Consider the following 14,692-nt stretch of genomic DNA (forward strand, 5'->3'; position numbering starts at 1 on the left):
TGTAATGTGATGTATAAAAATATAATCAAGTTTTTCATGTCATGTGTTAATTTAATACCCTACATATAATAGTTTGGAGAATGGATGTATGAATTTGGAGTTTATTTCAGCATCAAATAACAAATTTAACAGTTTTGGTTAACAATAGCAACACTGATGGTATGTCAAAGGAATACACCACAGCATCCCTGATAGCCTCATTTTCATTTAAAGGAATACTCCACTTTTTTTAAAAAATAGACTTATTTTGCAACTCCCCAGAGTTACACAGTTAAGTTTTAAAGTTTTCAATTCCATTCAGCCGATCTCCGGGTCTGGTGGTAGCACTTTTAGCTTAGCTTAGCTTAGCTTAGCATAGATCATTGAATCTGATTAGACCGTTAGCATCTCGCTCAAAAATGACCAAAGATTTCCTATATTTTTCCTATTTAAAACTTTACGCTTCTTTAGTTACATTGTGTACTAAGACCGACAGAAAAAGAAAAGTTGTGATTTTCTAGGCTGATATACTTTCATTCTGGCATAATAATCAAGGGACTTTACTGCCAGACCATGGGTGCAGCAGCCGCAATATTACACTGCGCCTAAAATCGACTCCAGCTAGTTTGTGTAGTTGTAAAGTTGCTTGGGACTATTTTCAGGGGCTGCGTAATATCACTGCGCCTAAAGTACCTTGATTCCTTGACTGCCAGACCCAGATATCGACTAAATGGATTAGAAAACTGTAAAACTCAACTATTTAAAAGTAGAAGAGTTGGGAAATTAGCCTATTTTTTTTTTAAGTGTAGTGTTGCTTTAAGGAAAATTAAATATGGTGTATTCCTTTTAAAAAAAAAACGTTTTAAAAAGGCAATACTTGGATAAACCAAGTCTAAAACCAGTCAAAAAGCTGTAGGTTGTTGGAATGTATTTTAACAAGAAAATGTCTGTAAATGTGAATTTGTGTGCAGGAATAAAATCCCGTGAGATCGAGGCACACATCTATTTAGTCGAGTTGGCTCGAGGTGAGTTACCATTACTCTCAGAGTCCATCTCTTGATCTGAAACCAGTCCAAGGCCTGTGTGACACAGTTGTCTCTCAAGCCCTGTGATTCTTTGCTTCAGTCTGCTTTGAGTGGCTGTGAACTCCCCGAGCAACCGCGCAAATCGTGCTTGCAGAACATCCAGCGAGCTCTCCAGACGTTCAACCTTCTCATCAGTATCCATGACGAGCATCCCTCCCTGTGCTGCACTTTCATCCAGAAGCCCTTGCTTCCTCAGAATCTCCCTTCCACGCTCCTCCAGAACCTTCTGTGCATCTGGGTATTCGGTTACAGCCTCCATAAGGTCATCCTTTGAAAGACAGAAAAGGTCAGAGTAGCCGATGCTGCGAATGTTAGCTGTCCGGCGGTTTCCCATTTTACTTCCCTGAATGTTAAGAATGCTAATCTCGCCAAAGCAACCCCCAGCCGTTAGCAATGCAAACTGTGTCACTCCATCATCAGCAACAACTGCTAATTTTCCCTCTTTAATGATGTACATCTCTTTTCCAATGTCTCCTTTTCGGCAGATGTAGTCGCCAGGACTGTACACTTGGGGACGCAGCTTTAAAACCAGCTCTACTAACAGCCCAGCCTCGCAATCTTGAAAGATGCGCACTTTCTTCAGAGTAGATAAATGAACATTGATAGCAATTTCTGCACGTAGCTTGTCGGGGAGATTCTTTAAGACTTCCTGTTCGTCCACTGCTTTCTGATTCGTCCACAGGTAGTCGAACCATTTGATGACACGTGTCTCAAGATGGCGACTGACTTTGCGGAAGTGCATGTAATGTTTAATAGCATCAATCCGTGCCTGGAACTCTGCCCGTGTGGCGTTCATATTGGAAATCATGGAACCCACGTTACCCACAATGGTGGCAAAAATCAGGACTCCGACAAGATAATCGAACACCACAAACACATATTCCTCGTCGCGTACGGGTGGTGGCATCTCACCGATGGTGGTGAGGGTCAGTGTGGACCAGTAGAAGCAGTATATGTAGCTCCGACTCAGAGCTCCTATTTCTGTGGATGAGATGTTGGGATAAACCCATTGATCTGACCCAAAACCAAGAGACTTTGAGATGGCATAGAATATGCAGGCATTCCAGTGGATAATAACCAGAATGTAGAGAACCAAGTTCCAGATGCGGAAGATGTTTGGGTAGTTGGTTCTCGTCTCCGTCCGATTAAAGAACTCAAACATACGAGAGAAGCGCAAGAGGCGGTTGAAGCGTAGCTGTGGTGTGTTGATGCCTAAGATGATGTATGCCAGGTCTGTGGGGAGTATGGAGATAACGTCCAGTTTGAACTGAAAGGTATGAATGTAGCTGTCTCTGAGTTTCGCCAAGTCCTTCACCAGAAGTCCTTGCTCCAGGTAACCTGGGAGGGCATAAAATGCTTTATAAGAGGCAATGCCATAACTCAAAGAATACAAAGATCAATCTGCACATTGGACAGCCTTCAAATGCTGAAAGCAATAAAAATTTATTCAATAAATACATTTCCTGCCCAATGCAATGCAACTGAAGATTTTGCAATGATAATATGAAACCTGATTTCCTGATTAATATTTCTGTAATGACATTAAAAGCAAATTATAATTTATGCATTTAGCAGACGCTTTTATCCAAAGCGACTTACAGTGCATTCAGGCTATCAAGTTTTACCTATCATGTGTTCCCGGGGAATTGAACCCCCAACCTTGCGCTTGCTTGCTTGCTAATGCAACGCTCTACCAGTTGAGCTACAGGAACACTAATGAGTTACTAAATTCACTAAATCAATCATGTGTGGTATAAATCAGCAATTTTTTGTATGTGTGTGTATATACCTGTCCTTAGCCGCATACATGAATCCATTATGTAGACAATGTCACACAAATAGTCAAACACCAGCCAGACAACAGGATTCTCAGCCTGCAGCTGATCAAAACATGCTCTGTACACACAGAGGAAGAAGCAGAAAGAACATGAGAACCATAACTACTGTACATAGAGAACTAGCACATACACACATCTGTACAGTTAGTCAAGCAGGGGTCTCAAAGGGCGGTTCTGTTTGTGTAAGAATGACAGGCGTAACAAAAGAGCCTTGCAACATTGTAGCAATTAGTTACGCCAGAAAACAAACGCGTCCAACACAGGGGACTGTGCTCTCTTAATGGTTTATTAAGTGCACATTAATAAAGGGGAAAAAATTAATATGTAAAGGAGAAAGACTAGGAGAAAAGTTGCACCTTGCCACAAGCAGTACCCAGTTATAAAGCACAGCAGCAGCGATGAAGAACAGCCAGTAGTAGTAAATATCATCAGAGGAAGAAACTATAAATGTCTCCCATTGCTTCCTGTGAAACAACACAAATTTGTAATGCAAGTTAACAAATTTATTCAGACTATATGCAGATTATTTGCTTTTCATGTCCATTTGCCATTCCCTTAAGAAAAAAAAAGACCAATAAACAAAAGTGTTTCTGTGTCATGACTGTAATATTACTTTGTGATTCCCTTAGTGTTTCCATTGGCGTCTGGTTGATGGTTGCTCCTTTGACTGGGTGGAGCTCGTACTTCAGGTCCCCGGAATCTCTCTAGAAACGAATCGGGTCTTTCCTCCTCCTCTATCAGACTCCTGTGTGCCCAGTCTCTCAGAATCACCACCAAACTCACCAACCTGGCAACACAAGAGAGAAAGCTGTTATCCAGAAACATGTGAGAATGTGTATGTGATTGTTTGTATGGATTCTGAACCTGGACAGGGCTCCTCTTCCTCTAAAGGAGTTTCTGGACGGTGCATCCTGAGGCTCTAGGGCAGCTACTCGCTGCAGCTCAGACGAGGTGTCATCACACGCAGACTGAGACCTGAGGGAATAACGGAAAGATGGAGACAGAACATAGAAGCAAGAACTGTGTTTAAAGTTGATTTGCAATACACTGAGGATTCATATTCACACCATATTTTATATTATCAAGGTGAACTCAATGAACTGTGTTAAATATGGCTATGTTGACATCATGTGTGGCTAAATTGTGAAAATATTATTAAAAGTCAGTAAAACAAAGAAATGGCAGTAATTTACACTACCAACAAAAAGTTTTGGGGCAGTAAGATTTTTAATGTCTTTAAAGAGGTCTCTCAGTTCAAAAATACAGTAAAAGCAGTAATATTGTGAAATATTATTACAATTTAAAATAACCATTTTTAGATGTTTTAAATTGTAATTTAATCTAATCATTCTAACATGCTGATTGGATGCTCAAAAACATTTCTTATTATTATCAATGTTGATAAAAGTCGATTTGCTTAATACAGAGTTCTGTCATGAAACTCTAGATGGCACAGTCCAATAGGTCTAACTCAATCTGACCTAATGACATCATTATTACATGGCACAGCTGACTGGTTCTCTCCTTTATCAGTAGCCAATGAGCTCGCTGCTCAACATTAAAATATAAGATTAGTTCTTGCTGTAGCAGTTGCAGCTTTCTTCAGAAACCCTTCACCCTTCTTCAAAAAAAAAAAGAAAAAAAAAAGATTTTTGAAGCAGTTTTGTCCCATTATGACACTTCCTTCATAAGGACCACAAGCTAGTTCACCACCATGGTTTTACTATCATTGCAGAGATGGAAAAACTGACCTGCTGAGCACACTCTCTGCTCGGTCCTGCTCGTCCTCTTGATTTTGCACAGAGAGTCGATGAGAGCAGGGAGATCCCTCGGCAGCTGACTGGCCCGTCATACTGTACATACAACACACCTTTACTTACAGCAGGTAAAATAAGTAAAACACATCACCATTTTTCTCAGTCTATATTTTTCTAAATGTGCTGTTGACTTGAAATTTTCAATGTGTAATAAAATGGAATGACACAGGAAAAAATTATTGAACACATGAAGAAAGGGAGGTGCAAAAAGGTATGTAAAGTCAAGACACCATGCTGAAATCCTATCAGTAATTAGAAAGCAAACCTGCTCCTAAAGTCCTAAAGTATTAATTAAAAAAGTCATATTAGCTGGTTCAGTCCAAATACCTATAGACACCTATAGCCTCTACCTGTATCCAGTACCAGGATGATGAAGATAAAACATAGGTGGCCATTTCAGCAAGACAATGATCCCAAACACAGCCAAGGAAACTCTCAATTGGTTTAAAAAAAGGATTGAAAAGAAAGCTATTAGAATGGCCCAGCCAATCACCTGATTTGAATCCAATATAAAATAAATAAGAACTAAAGATCAAAGCTCATAGAAGAGGCTCACTGAACCTTCGTGATTTGAAGACTCTGTGGAAGAATGGGCCAAAATCACACCTGAGCAATGCATGCGACTAGTTTCTCCATACAGGATGCGTCTTGAAGCTGTCATTACCAACAAAGGCTTTTGTACAAAGTAATGAATTAATTTCAGTAGTTCAATACTTTTTTCTTGTCATTCCATTTTATTACACATAACTTAATTTCAGAAAAGATTATTTTTGTTTTATTTGTTTGTATGGATTACTTTGGTTGTTACCAACATCTGGTGAAAATCTCATGTCAACAGCACTTTGAGAAATATATTTACTGGATAAAATTGTGACGTTTTCAATGCTTATTTTACCCACCAGATTACAGCTTTGAAATAAAATTAAATATATAAATAATAATAATAATAAAACCAATGTTTATGTATTTTATGAACAGTTTGTTAAAAACATTTTAGTCTTCAAAGGGATATTGTTTGAGTTAGCTAATTTTTGTGGACGTCCAGTTGGGTAAAGTTTGATCCATAAAGGGGATCCAAAAGTGTGATCTCGTCACTGTGTGTGCCATTATATTCCACTGACGCTCGCTATGTGTCAGCAGGACATGGCCCTTCAGACTTCAGTGATGAAGTGCAGAGGGACAGCAGGTTCAGGGGAGTTACCAGCAAACACTTCTCACCTGGGAATGTGGTCACTATGACGATCACCTCAGCTTACCATGAGATATAGTCAGAACACAGAGAGAGGGACAGTGAGAGATTTAATAACTACTGCTTCAAAAGCGGACTGAGGAATGATCTCTGGTTAATGATGGAACAGCTTTAGGGACTGATAGATGGATGGATGGATGGATGGATGTACGAATGTTAATAATGTTTTTGTTAATTGTCTCATCATCAAAGAAACACAGAACACAGAGTGACACACAACTCTTCCCAGAGGACAAACATACAGATCTAACGTCTCACGAGAAATCATGGTTGCTAACACAAGTTCTTAAGACACACACACACACACACAGACATATACAAACACTGCTGGAGTTTTAGTTTTACCTTAAACACATCATTGTCCTTTTTAACTAAAACAGTTTGGAAGTATTTTTGTATGTATGTGTTTGTGTGTGTGTGTGTGTATATATATATATATATATATATATATATATATATATATATATATATATATATTTTATATATATATATATATATATATATATATATATATATATATATATATATAATTTTACCATAAGAGCTATAAAGACATTCTTAGAAGACACATTTCATGAATTAATTATTTGTTAACGAGAAAAGCAATCTGCCATACATATTAATAATTTAAAAAATATATAATTTTAATATAAAATACTATAAATACAATAAAGAATTCATTCATTTTATAATATTATAAATTATTCAAATTAATGAAACAATGTCATATAATAAATTTTAAAAATCTGTTTATGATAAATTATGTGTATATAAACTCACACATGAGAGATAAAAGATGAATGTGAACTTTTTTTTGCATATCTATGACAAATTCCCTGACTTACCTTCAGCAGCTCCTCTTCTTTAGGATCCCACAAAACTCTGGATTATTGGTCCATATTACATCCATATCCACACAAAGTGTGTTTCTGATCTTCATACTAGAAATGTACAGTTCTCTATTTATGTATTCTGTGTAAATAGAATTATTCTATGATTGGTCATACAATCTCAATTTCTCATCTGTAGCATGGAAGTCACTCCAGCAAAAGAGGTAGAGAGAGAGAAGGCTGGGTATACAGGGGCAGGGCAAAAGAGAATGGGAGGAGACTACATTAGACTCTGAACAGCACACAGTTTCAAAATAGCATGGACAAGAGCTGTTTTCATTACTTCTAATTCCTCCATCTTGTAAAAACAGTACCAGAGTTTACCCTTGTTTTACCTTGTTATCTGTCTTTGTGTATTATTATGAAGGGATTATGCCTTGCACTTCTGTAACAGATTTTTTTTTCATACTGGCTAAACACTTTCTGGCTCTGTTACGATGTTGACAGACGGGGGGCGTTCAGACTGAATGCAATGATTGGACAAACATTTTATGGTCTTCCACGGAAGAGGCGCAAATTTTAGATGTATCTTTGACAGATAAAGAAATAAACTAAATGGATTAGAATTCCATAAATTAATTAAAAAAAATCCATTATATTTCTCAGTTACACAACAAATTTGCAAATAAAACAACTGTTTACCCTTTGATAATTTTTTTTTTTTTATCTGTTTCCTTCTACAGTATATGTGTGCATATTTACAGGTGCCCACCCTAAATCAGGTAAGACTCCAATGGGAAATTATATGAATATTTTTGGTTTGGCTTCTGAGCAGCTCATTTCTCTTTGGACTTCAGATTCAGTGTACCAGTAACAGCTGCTCAGCTCTGCTAACTCTGAACCCAGCGGACCAATCAAACCATCAAAACCTACCACTGTTCTAACTCTAGAGCTCATCAAATCAAATCACTACCCTGATGTGACTTAAGGCCCAGCAGGCCAATCACAGTCATTGTAACAAGTCTGAAAACCAGTATCATCAGAATATCAGAGAATCAGCATGTTAGCTGATTCCTTGTAGAAATTTTTCCCCCAAATAAATAGCTTACATTCACAAACAGAGAAATGGGTTAGCAAAATGTTTATTTATACACACACATATATATATATGTTGTCATTTGAGCCAGCTGATCAAGCCGTACATTGCCAAAAGTATTTTTTTTAAACATTGAATAAACCAAAATAAAATAAACAAAGTGTTTTTCTACAGACAGAAAACATAAATAATCCGATAAAGTGGGAATTTCACTGCTTTGGACAAAATTATGAGACTTTATTCAAATCATTATCTTGATCACATGCATTTTAAATGAAAAATTCCCACAATCGTTCAAAGCAAAGGCAAACCACGTGTGCAGCAGGAAGATACAGAAGTCCCTGTTTTACTCTACATCTCTCTGATATCAACATAGAAGGTATTTGAAAGACAAGTGGGTATTAAAACAAGAACGCAAATTAGCGAACCAGATTACAAAGAAATGTATAATAATCTTTAATTCAATTATTATTGATTAAGTTTAGAGCAGGACCCCAAAACTAACCAGATGACCATGTAACATTTGTAATTTTGTCTATTTGAGTTTCCTGCGCGTTATTGTGGATAATGAAAGCTGCACACCCATCCTCAACTGCATAAAAAGAAAACTAAACAAATGAGGCCAATATTTCCAGTGGGGATATGTTCCATACAAAATTGCATATACACAATCTCTCTCTTTCACATACACACACCCGGTTCTCCTTAAACCTGGTCTCTGAGTTTGGCCAGTCTCTGAGAGAGCTCATCCTATAATAACAAAGACGAATATAAAACCTTAAGATTACATATCTGACACAAGTTTGTCTTTATTTCGATATTCAAGTATGTGTGTGTTATAATACCTGCTCTGTAGATGCTACGCTGGCTCCCACTGATCCTGTCTGACCTTGAGGAAGCTCCATATTGAGGTCCAGTCTAAACACACAAGTACAGACATTGGTATTCATCTTAAATTTCTGAGTTACAAAAGAGATTTCATCAGCTGGATACTGGTAGACATTTACCATGTTACAAATGGTTTCTATTTTTAAAAAATGCTGTTCTTTCAAACTTTTTTCTTTAAAGAATTCTGAAAAAAATCTTGGTTTCCACAAAAAGTAGCATATCCTTTATTAACATTTTTTTTTTTTTTTTTACTTTAGCACCAAATCAGCATATTAGAATGATTTCTGAAGGATCATGTGACACTGAAGACTGGAGTAATAATGCTGAAAATTTTAAAATTTTTAATTACCATATTTTTCGGACTATAAGTCGCACCTGAGTATAAGTCGCATCAGTTCAAAAATACGTCATGACGAGGAAAAAAACATATATAAGTTGCACTGGACTAGTGGCTGTAGAGGGTAATGTTTTCTCTTGGTTAATTTCTCTCAGTTCATGTCAAATTAATTTTGATAAATAAGTCGCAGGACCAGCCAAACTATGAAAAAAGGTGTGACTTATAGTCCTGAAAATACGGTAGTCTAATTAGTACTAGTATAATAAAAATTAGTGCCGGGCAACAGTAAAAAAATGTAATCACGATTAATCGCATGATTGTCTGCAATTAATCGCATTGTTATGCACAAAACTAATAATGCATTCAAAAGTAATTTATTGTGCACTTTTTTATTTAGAAGTACTGCTATATGAACAAAAGTGCAATAACATTGGTTTGCTTAAACTTATAACGCAACAAATAAGGTGCTTTTTTTTACAGCACTATTCCTTTTACATGGTATCAGTTAAAATATTTATTGTAAATATTAACTTATTGGCCTAACATCAATGTAATTAAATTAAATATAAAACAAGCTATTTGTCACTGCCAGGACATTAACGTTTTTATAGAAAATATTTGATACCATATTTTCCGGACAAGAAGTCACATATTTTTTTGGCTGGTCCTGCGACTTATTTATCAAAATTAATTTGACATGAACCAAGAGAAAACATTGCCGTCTAGAGCCGCCAGAGGGCACTCTATGCTGCTCAGTTCTCCTGTAGCCTACACTGAAAACATAGAGCGCCCTCTCGCGGGTGTAGACGGTAATGTTTTCTCTTTATTCTTGGTTCTAAATAAATGCGACTTATATATGTTTTTTTCCTTGTCATGACATATTTTTGGACTGATGCGACTTATACTGAGTTGCGACTTATAGTCCAAGAAATACGGTAGTTTGTTTTATAAAAAAACATGTTATGCTAAGAGTCGAGAGCCTTGATCATAACATTATAACAGGCATCTTCCGAGCAGAGACCTGCACCATCACGGGACACAACACAGCAGAGTGTGGTGCGGGACAACGCTTGATAGGTGAGTAAAGACTCGTGTGTATGATGCAGGAGAATAATTAGGGTACGCTCACACTAGGGCTGCACGATATTGGGAAAAAATTACATTGCGATATTTTTTTTTCCTGCGATATATATTGCGATATGAAATCTAATGTAATTTTTTCTTACAAACAAAAATGGCGTGAGCACACTTACATTCTCATTTTAAATGATTTAAACATCAGAGTATTATTTAAATTAGAGTAAATTATTTGTTTGTAACTTTAGGATATGGTTTGAATTGTTAACATATTACCTAACATGAACTTGCCAATGAGCAATACTTTTGTAACTATATTTTTTAATCTTTGTTTATCTTAGTTTATAAAAACACAGCTGTTCACTGTTTGGTAATGTTACTTCACAGTGCATTAACTATGTTAACAAATACTGTACAACTTTTGATTTCAGCAATGAAGGCTATAGCCTAAATGTTGAAATTAACAATGTTGTAGAAGTGCAGTTTAGTAATAGTAAATGTTAAATAATGAAGTTAAATAGTTTAATAAATAGAACATTATTGTAAAATGTTACAGATTTTTTTTATACACCAATTCAGACGTCTCGTGAGTTCAGTGTTGGACAGGTCAGTTGTTTAAACCATTCATTAAATTGAATCAGTTCAAAGGAATCAATAGTTCGCGAATCAGACGTGTACAGCATGCGTTGTGTAATTATCTCTGCAGTTTAGGATATCGCACAAGATTCGACAACACAGAAAACATGTCATCACAGAATTGTTTTTTTTTTTTGACACCATCGTGTCAATTGATTTTGATTAATATGTGCAAGACAGCGCTGGTGTCATTTGAAGATGGTGAAGGTGAGCGTGCACGCGCGGCTGGGGCTCTCTCTCTTGTGCGCTGTCTCTCGTGCTCTCTCTCTCTCTCTCGTGCGCTCTCTCGCTCTGCTCGTTCTTATATGTGCTCTGTTAAACTAACAGGACTTAAACTGTGCAATTAATCCGCGAATCATATTTGGCAAGGGCCGGGGAGCAGCTGCCCATACAGTTAATGAATAACGGATCAACTACGACAGCCTACATCGCACATCCTGTGATGTGACAATCGCGGATTCGTACATCGAGATATCGATGCTAAAATGACACATCGTGCAGCCCTAGCTCACACTATCTTGTGATCTTAACCCACAAAGCCTGGTTCGTTTGATTAGTGTGATCACTCCGATTAGCAGACCCTGGCTCGATTGGAAGAGGTGGGCAAGAGCGTGGTTCAGTTGTATATAGATCAGTGAGTGTGAGCGTTAACTGCACCGGAGTGCAAATCTTCTGACATATGCTGCATGATTGCGTGAATATTTCTGAGTGGCAAAAGCGATAGATGTATAAATCAATATATTTTGAGAGGGCTGTGTGTTACCGCGTCCCATACGACTCAAAATAATAAACCAGAAAGGTAACAAAATCATGCACTCCAGTGTGTTGAGCAAGCGCTTCTCTGCTGTCTTCACGTGCTATCAGAAACTTCTATTTCCCACTTATGAAGTCGTGATTACGAGCTTGTTGCATTCTTTTCTGTTAAAAATAACAGTGGACAGTGGTTTGTGAATGCTGATGCTTAGCCTAAATAATTTGATCGGGAGCATCCCCTCCTGTGGTTTATCTGTATGTGTATTCAGATCCAGTGAGCAATGGACTTTCATAATAAAAAAAAAAAACTGTGTTAATGTGTGATAAAATAATTATTGCGGTTAATCAATTAATGCCCTAATGCACTTAACTTGCCCAGCGCTAATAAAAAAATAGAAAAAAAATAATTCTACATTTTAAGAATATTTCACAATATGTTTTTTTTTTTTTTTTTTACTTTATTTCTGATCAAATGAATACAGCCTTAGTGAGCATAAGAGGCTTTTCAAAAACATCAGACCCCAAACTTTTGAATGGAAGTTTGTGCATTATAGTATCTACTTACAAAAAAAATGAATCTCAGAATTTGAAATGTTCTTACCCGGCCTCATCTGCCATTTCCATCATAAGAGCATCAACTTGACCCTAAAACACAGCACAGTGTCACAAAAGGCAAATCAACTACTATGTAAGTGTATATCTGACCTACTGTGCGGTCACTGTAGTAAGCGAGAGTATGTATCACCTGTGGTGTAGTGAGTGTTGTGGTGCTGCTCATTGTGTCCTCCATCTGAGCCGTCTGTACGTCCAGAGTTTCAAATTGACGCTCAAACTTATCCATTAGAGCTGAAATCTGACAAATCAGAACACAGGGAATTAATACAGCCAGACAAATCAGATTACCGCAGTTGTTTATGACCTGCTCAATGAAAATACTTCAAGAACACAGAAGTCGTCCTCTCACCTTCTCAAGGTTCATGCTCTTCAGGGTTGCATCCATGCCCTTCACCACCCCAGCCATAGATTTGGTGACCTGGAGAATCATTGCATTACATGACATTTACGCATTTAGCAGACGCTTTTATCCAAAGCGAATTACAGTGCATTCTGGCTATACAATATATATATGTTTTACAAGTAAGTGTGTTCCCTGCTAATTGAACCCACAACCTTCCATGCTGCTAACGCAATGCTCTACCACTGAGCCACAGGAACTCATAATCAAAATCAAAAGTTAACGGTTATATCTATTGGATAATTACTCGGGTATGTCTAGTAAAAAAAAAAGCAGTTTGTGTACCTTGTTCATGGTGACTGCTGTCTGTACTCGCGCTGCCACCGCATCTACTCTTGCACTCATTCTGAGGAAGTTCACTGATTGGTTTTTCTGCCGAATGGCATTTTCCGCATGTATCCGGGCAACCTCCATATTGCCCTTCTGGACAGCCTAAGTTACACAGACATAAGCACTGGTTCATTAGGACACAGGTCATCAAAACACAGTCTTAGACTTAAAGCAATACAGTTTACATGTGGCAAAAAATGGATGAGCTTAATTCTGAGCAAAATTGTTTATCAGCTTGCTTTACAAAGTTTGTAACACTAATGAGAATACCTTGCCCTGATCTGTCCATTTCAAAACAACATTTACTTTTAAACACAGTTAAAGTACAGTTAAATGTGGTTCGTTTTTATTTTATGTGGTTATGTTTTTAGCTAGATATTTTGACTTTCAGATTAATATAATTCTGGACAATGTAGGTTTACTTTCTCTTAAGTATAATTTATCAGTTTACAAAACTTAATACCCATAAAGCAGTTCTGAAATCTTCAGCATTCATGTAAAAGTGTAGTGCTACAGCCTAAAGTTACTTTATCTCAATGGAAGGAGTGGCAGTTAATGGAAAAGTATGTTTTGATTTTGTTTGTTTGTTTACCTTCTTGACCTTGGCCTTCTCCGCTTTCTCTTCTTTGTCGCATTTCTTTGAACTCCGCTGAAGTTCTTTGGCTGCAAACTTGAGGTTAAACAAATTCTCTGAAGTCAGAAGTCAAGGAAAGATTTTTTTTTTTAAAGAACCATGGTGTTCATGTTATTATGTGATACCTTCAGTATATTTTAAAGAGTATGCACAATACACACCTCAACACTGTAACAATGATTTTATAAACAAACAATTTCCTCGGTCTCGAAACTGAACAAACAAGTCTGACAGGCTGGGCTGAGAGTTCAGCTAAATAACACAAAGGCGGCGACATTACGTGATTCTACGTCACAGTCGTACCTGGCGGAATTTGACGATGTTTTTATAACGCAATTACCAAAATAATGACATTTAACTATATGGATTGACAAAATAAAAAACAGTACAGGGAGATCACGCCCTCGTTTAACTTTCCGATTTAAATCGTTTCACTACGCTACACACTAAAATCCACTCACGAAATCAATCTCTACCTCAATAAATCCCGCAAACGAGTTGTTTGATATAACGACTATATAATATGACCCGAATTTTTGTGAATACTAAAATATAACCAACACTAAGTTTAACCCATAAATAACTCCCAGTAAAAGTGATTATGGTCCCATCGGGCTCGAGCACTCCAGTCCGCGAGGATACTTTCCATGCTGGACATGATCCACTTCTGCTGCTGGCTGGTGCTTCTTGAGGAAATGTGACGATTAGACGGCAGTAGTTTTCAGTTCGGTCTTTGTCAAGCTCTTCGTGTGGATCACTAACTGTCCTCCTCTGCTTGTTGTATTTTTCTTGTATTCACTTCCGGCTTCTCTAAACAACTGGAGTGATGTCACAATCACGCGCTCAGGTCAACGATCGCAGTGATGTCACGGGCTAAACAGAACTCGTGAAGGAATTACGTTCCATAAAAAAAAAAAAAAAATAATAATAATAAAATAAAAATGACTTATATACATATATATATATATATATGTGTGTGTGTGTGTGTGATACTACGACCTCTAACACTAGCTTACTCTTCTTTTTATTTATTATATTATTTAAAAGCCATTGCTACGTTGACCGCGTTAAAGCTATCTGAGACTTGTTATAGCTCTTACATATCATTGCTCTTTTGTTGATTTTGAT

At 37.1% G+C, this 14,692-nt stretch overlaps 2 protein-coding genes across 2 annotated transcripts; both read right to left on the reverse strand.

Annotated features, from left to right (window-relative positions):
• Positions 1–754: 754 nt before the first annotated feature.
• cnga2b (cyclic nucleotide gated channel subunit alpha 2b) lies at positions 755–4,754 on the reverse strand. The gene is made up of 6 exons (XM_052556988.1): positions 4,654–4,754; positions 3,767–3,949; positions 3,516–3,689; positions 3,259–3,366; positions 2,854–2,960; positions 755–2,402 (listed from the first exon to the last, which is right to left on the reverse strand). Exons 1-6 carry the CDS (start codon positions 4,752–4,754, stop codon positions 982–984), a joined length of 2,094 nt encoding a protein of 697 aa, XP_052412948.1. The 3' UTR covers positions 755–981.
• A 3,170-nt stretch (positions 4,755–7,924) lies between these two features.
• On the reverse strand, positions 7,925–14,391 carry LOC127957553 (charged multivesicular body protein 1b). Its single transcript, XM_052556146.1, has 8 exons — positions 14,207–14,391; positions 13,523–13,620; positions 12,886–13,032; positions 12,550–12,618; positions 12,331–12,438; positions 12,187–12,230; positions 8,740–8,812; positions 7,925–8,644 (listed from the first exon to the last, which is right to left on the reverse strand). The coding sequence occupies exons 1-8, from the start codon at positions 14,220–14,222 to the stop codon at positions 8,600–8,602; spliced, it is 600 nt and encodes a 199-aa protein (XP_052412106.1). The 5' UTR covers positions 14,223–14,391; the 3' UTR covers positions 7,925–8,599.
• Between the last annotated feature and the right edge of the window lie 301 nt (positions 14,392–14,692).

Source organism: Carassius gibelio, chromosome B5 (genome assembly GCF_023724105.1).
Source record: "Carassius gibelio isolate Cgi1373 ecotype wild population from Czech Republic chromosome B5, carGib1.2-hapl.c, whole genome shotgun sequence".
In the NCBI taxonomy this organism is placed as follows: domain Eukaryota; kingdom Metazoa; phylum Chordata; class Actinopteri; order Cypriniformes; family Cyprinidae; genus Carassius; species Carassius gibelio.

Coding starts and splice junctions, on each gene's coding strand:
- cnga2b (XM_052556988.1), bottom strand. CDS start 4,754: ATGACGGGCCAGTCAGCTGCCGAGGGATCTCCCTGCTCTCATCGACTC. Junction 3,367..3,515: donor AACACTAAGGGAATCACAAA/GTAATATTACAG, acceptor GTTGTTTCACAG/GAAGCAATGGGAGACATTTA. Junction 2,961..3,258: donor TGGGTACTGCTTGTGGCAAG/GTGCAACTTTTC, acceptor CTGTGTGTACAG/AGCATGTTTTGATCAGCTGC.
- LOC127957553 (XM_052556146.1), bottom strand. Junction 12,231..12,330: donor CAACACTCACTACACCACAG/GTGATACATACT, acceptor GCTGTGTTTTAG/GGTCAAGTTGATGCTCTTAT. Junction 8,645..8,739: donor GCGTAGCATCTACAGAGCAG/GTATTATAACAC, acceptor TTGTTATTATAG/GATGAGCTCTCTCAGAGACT.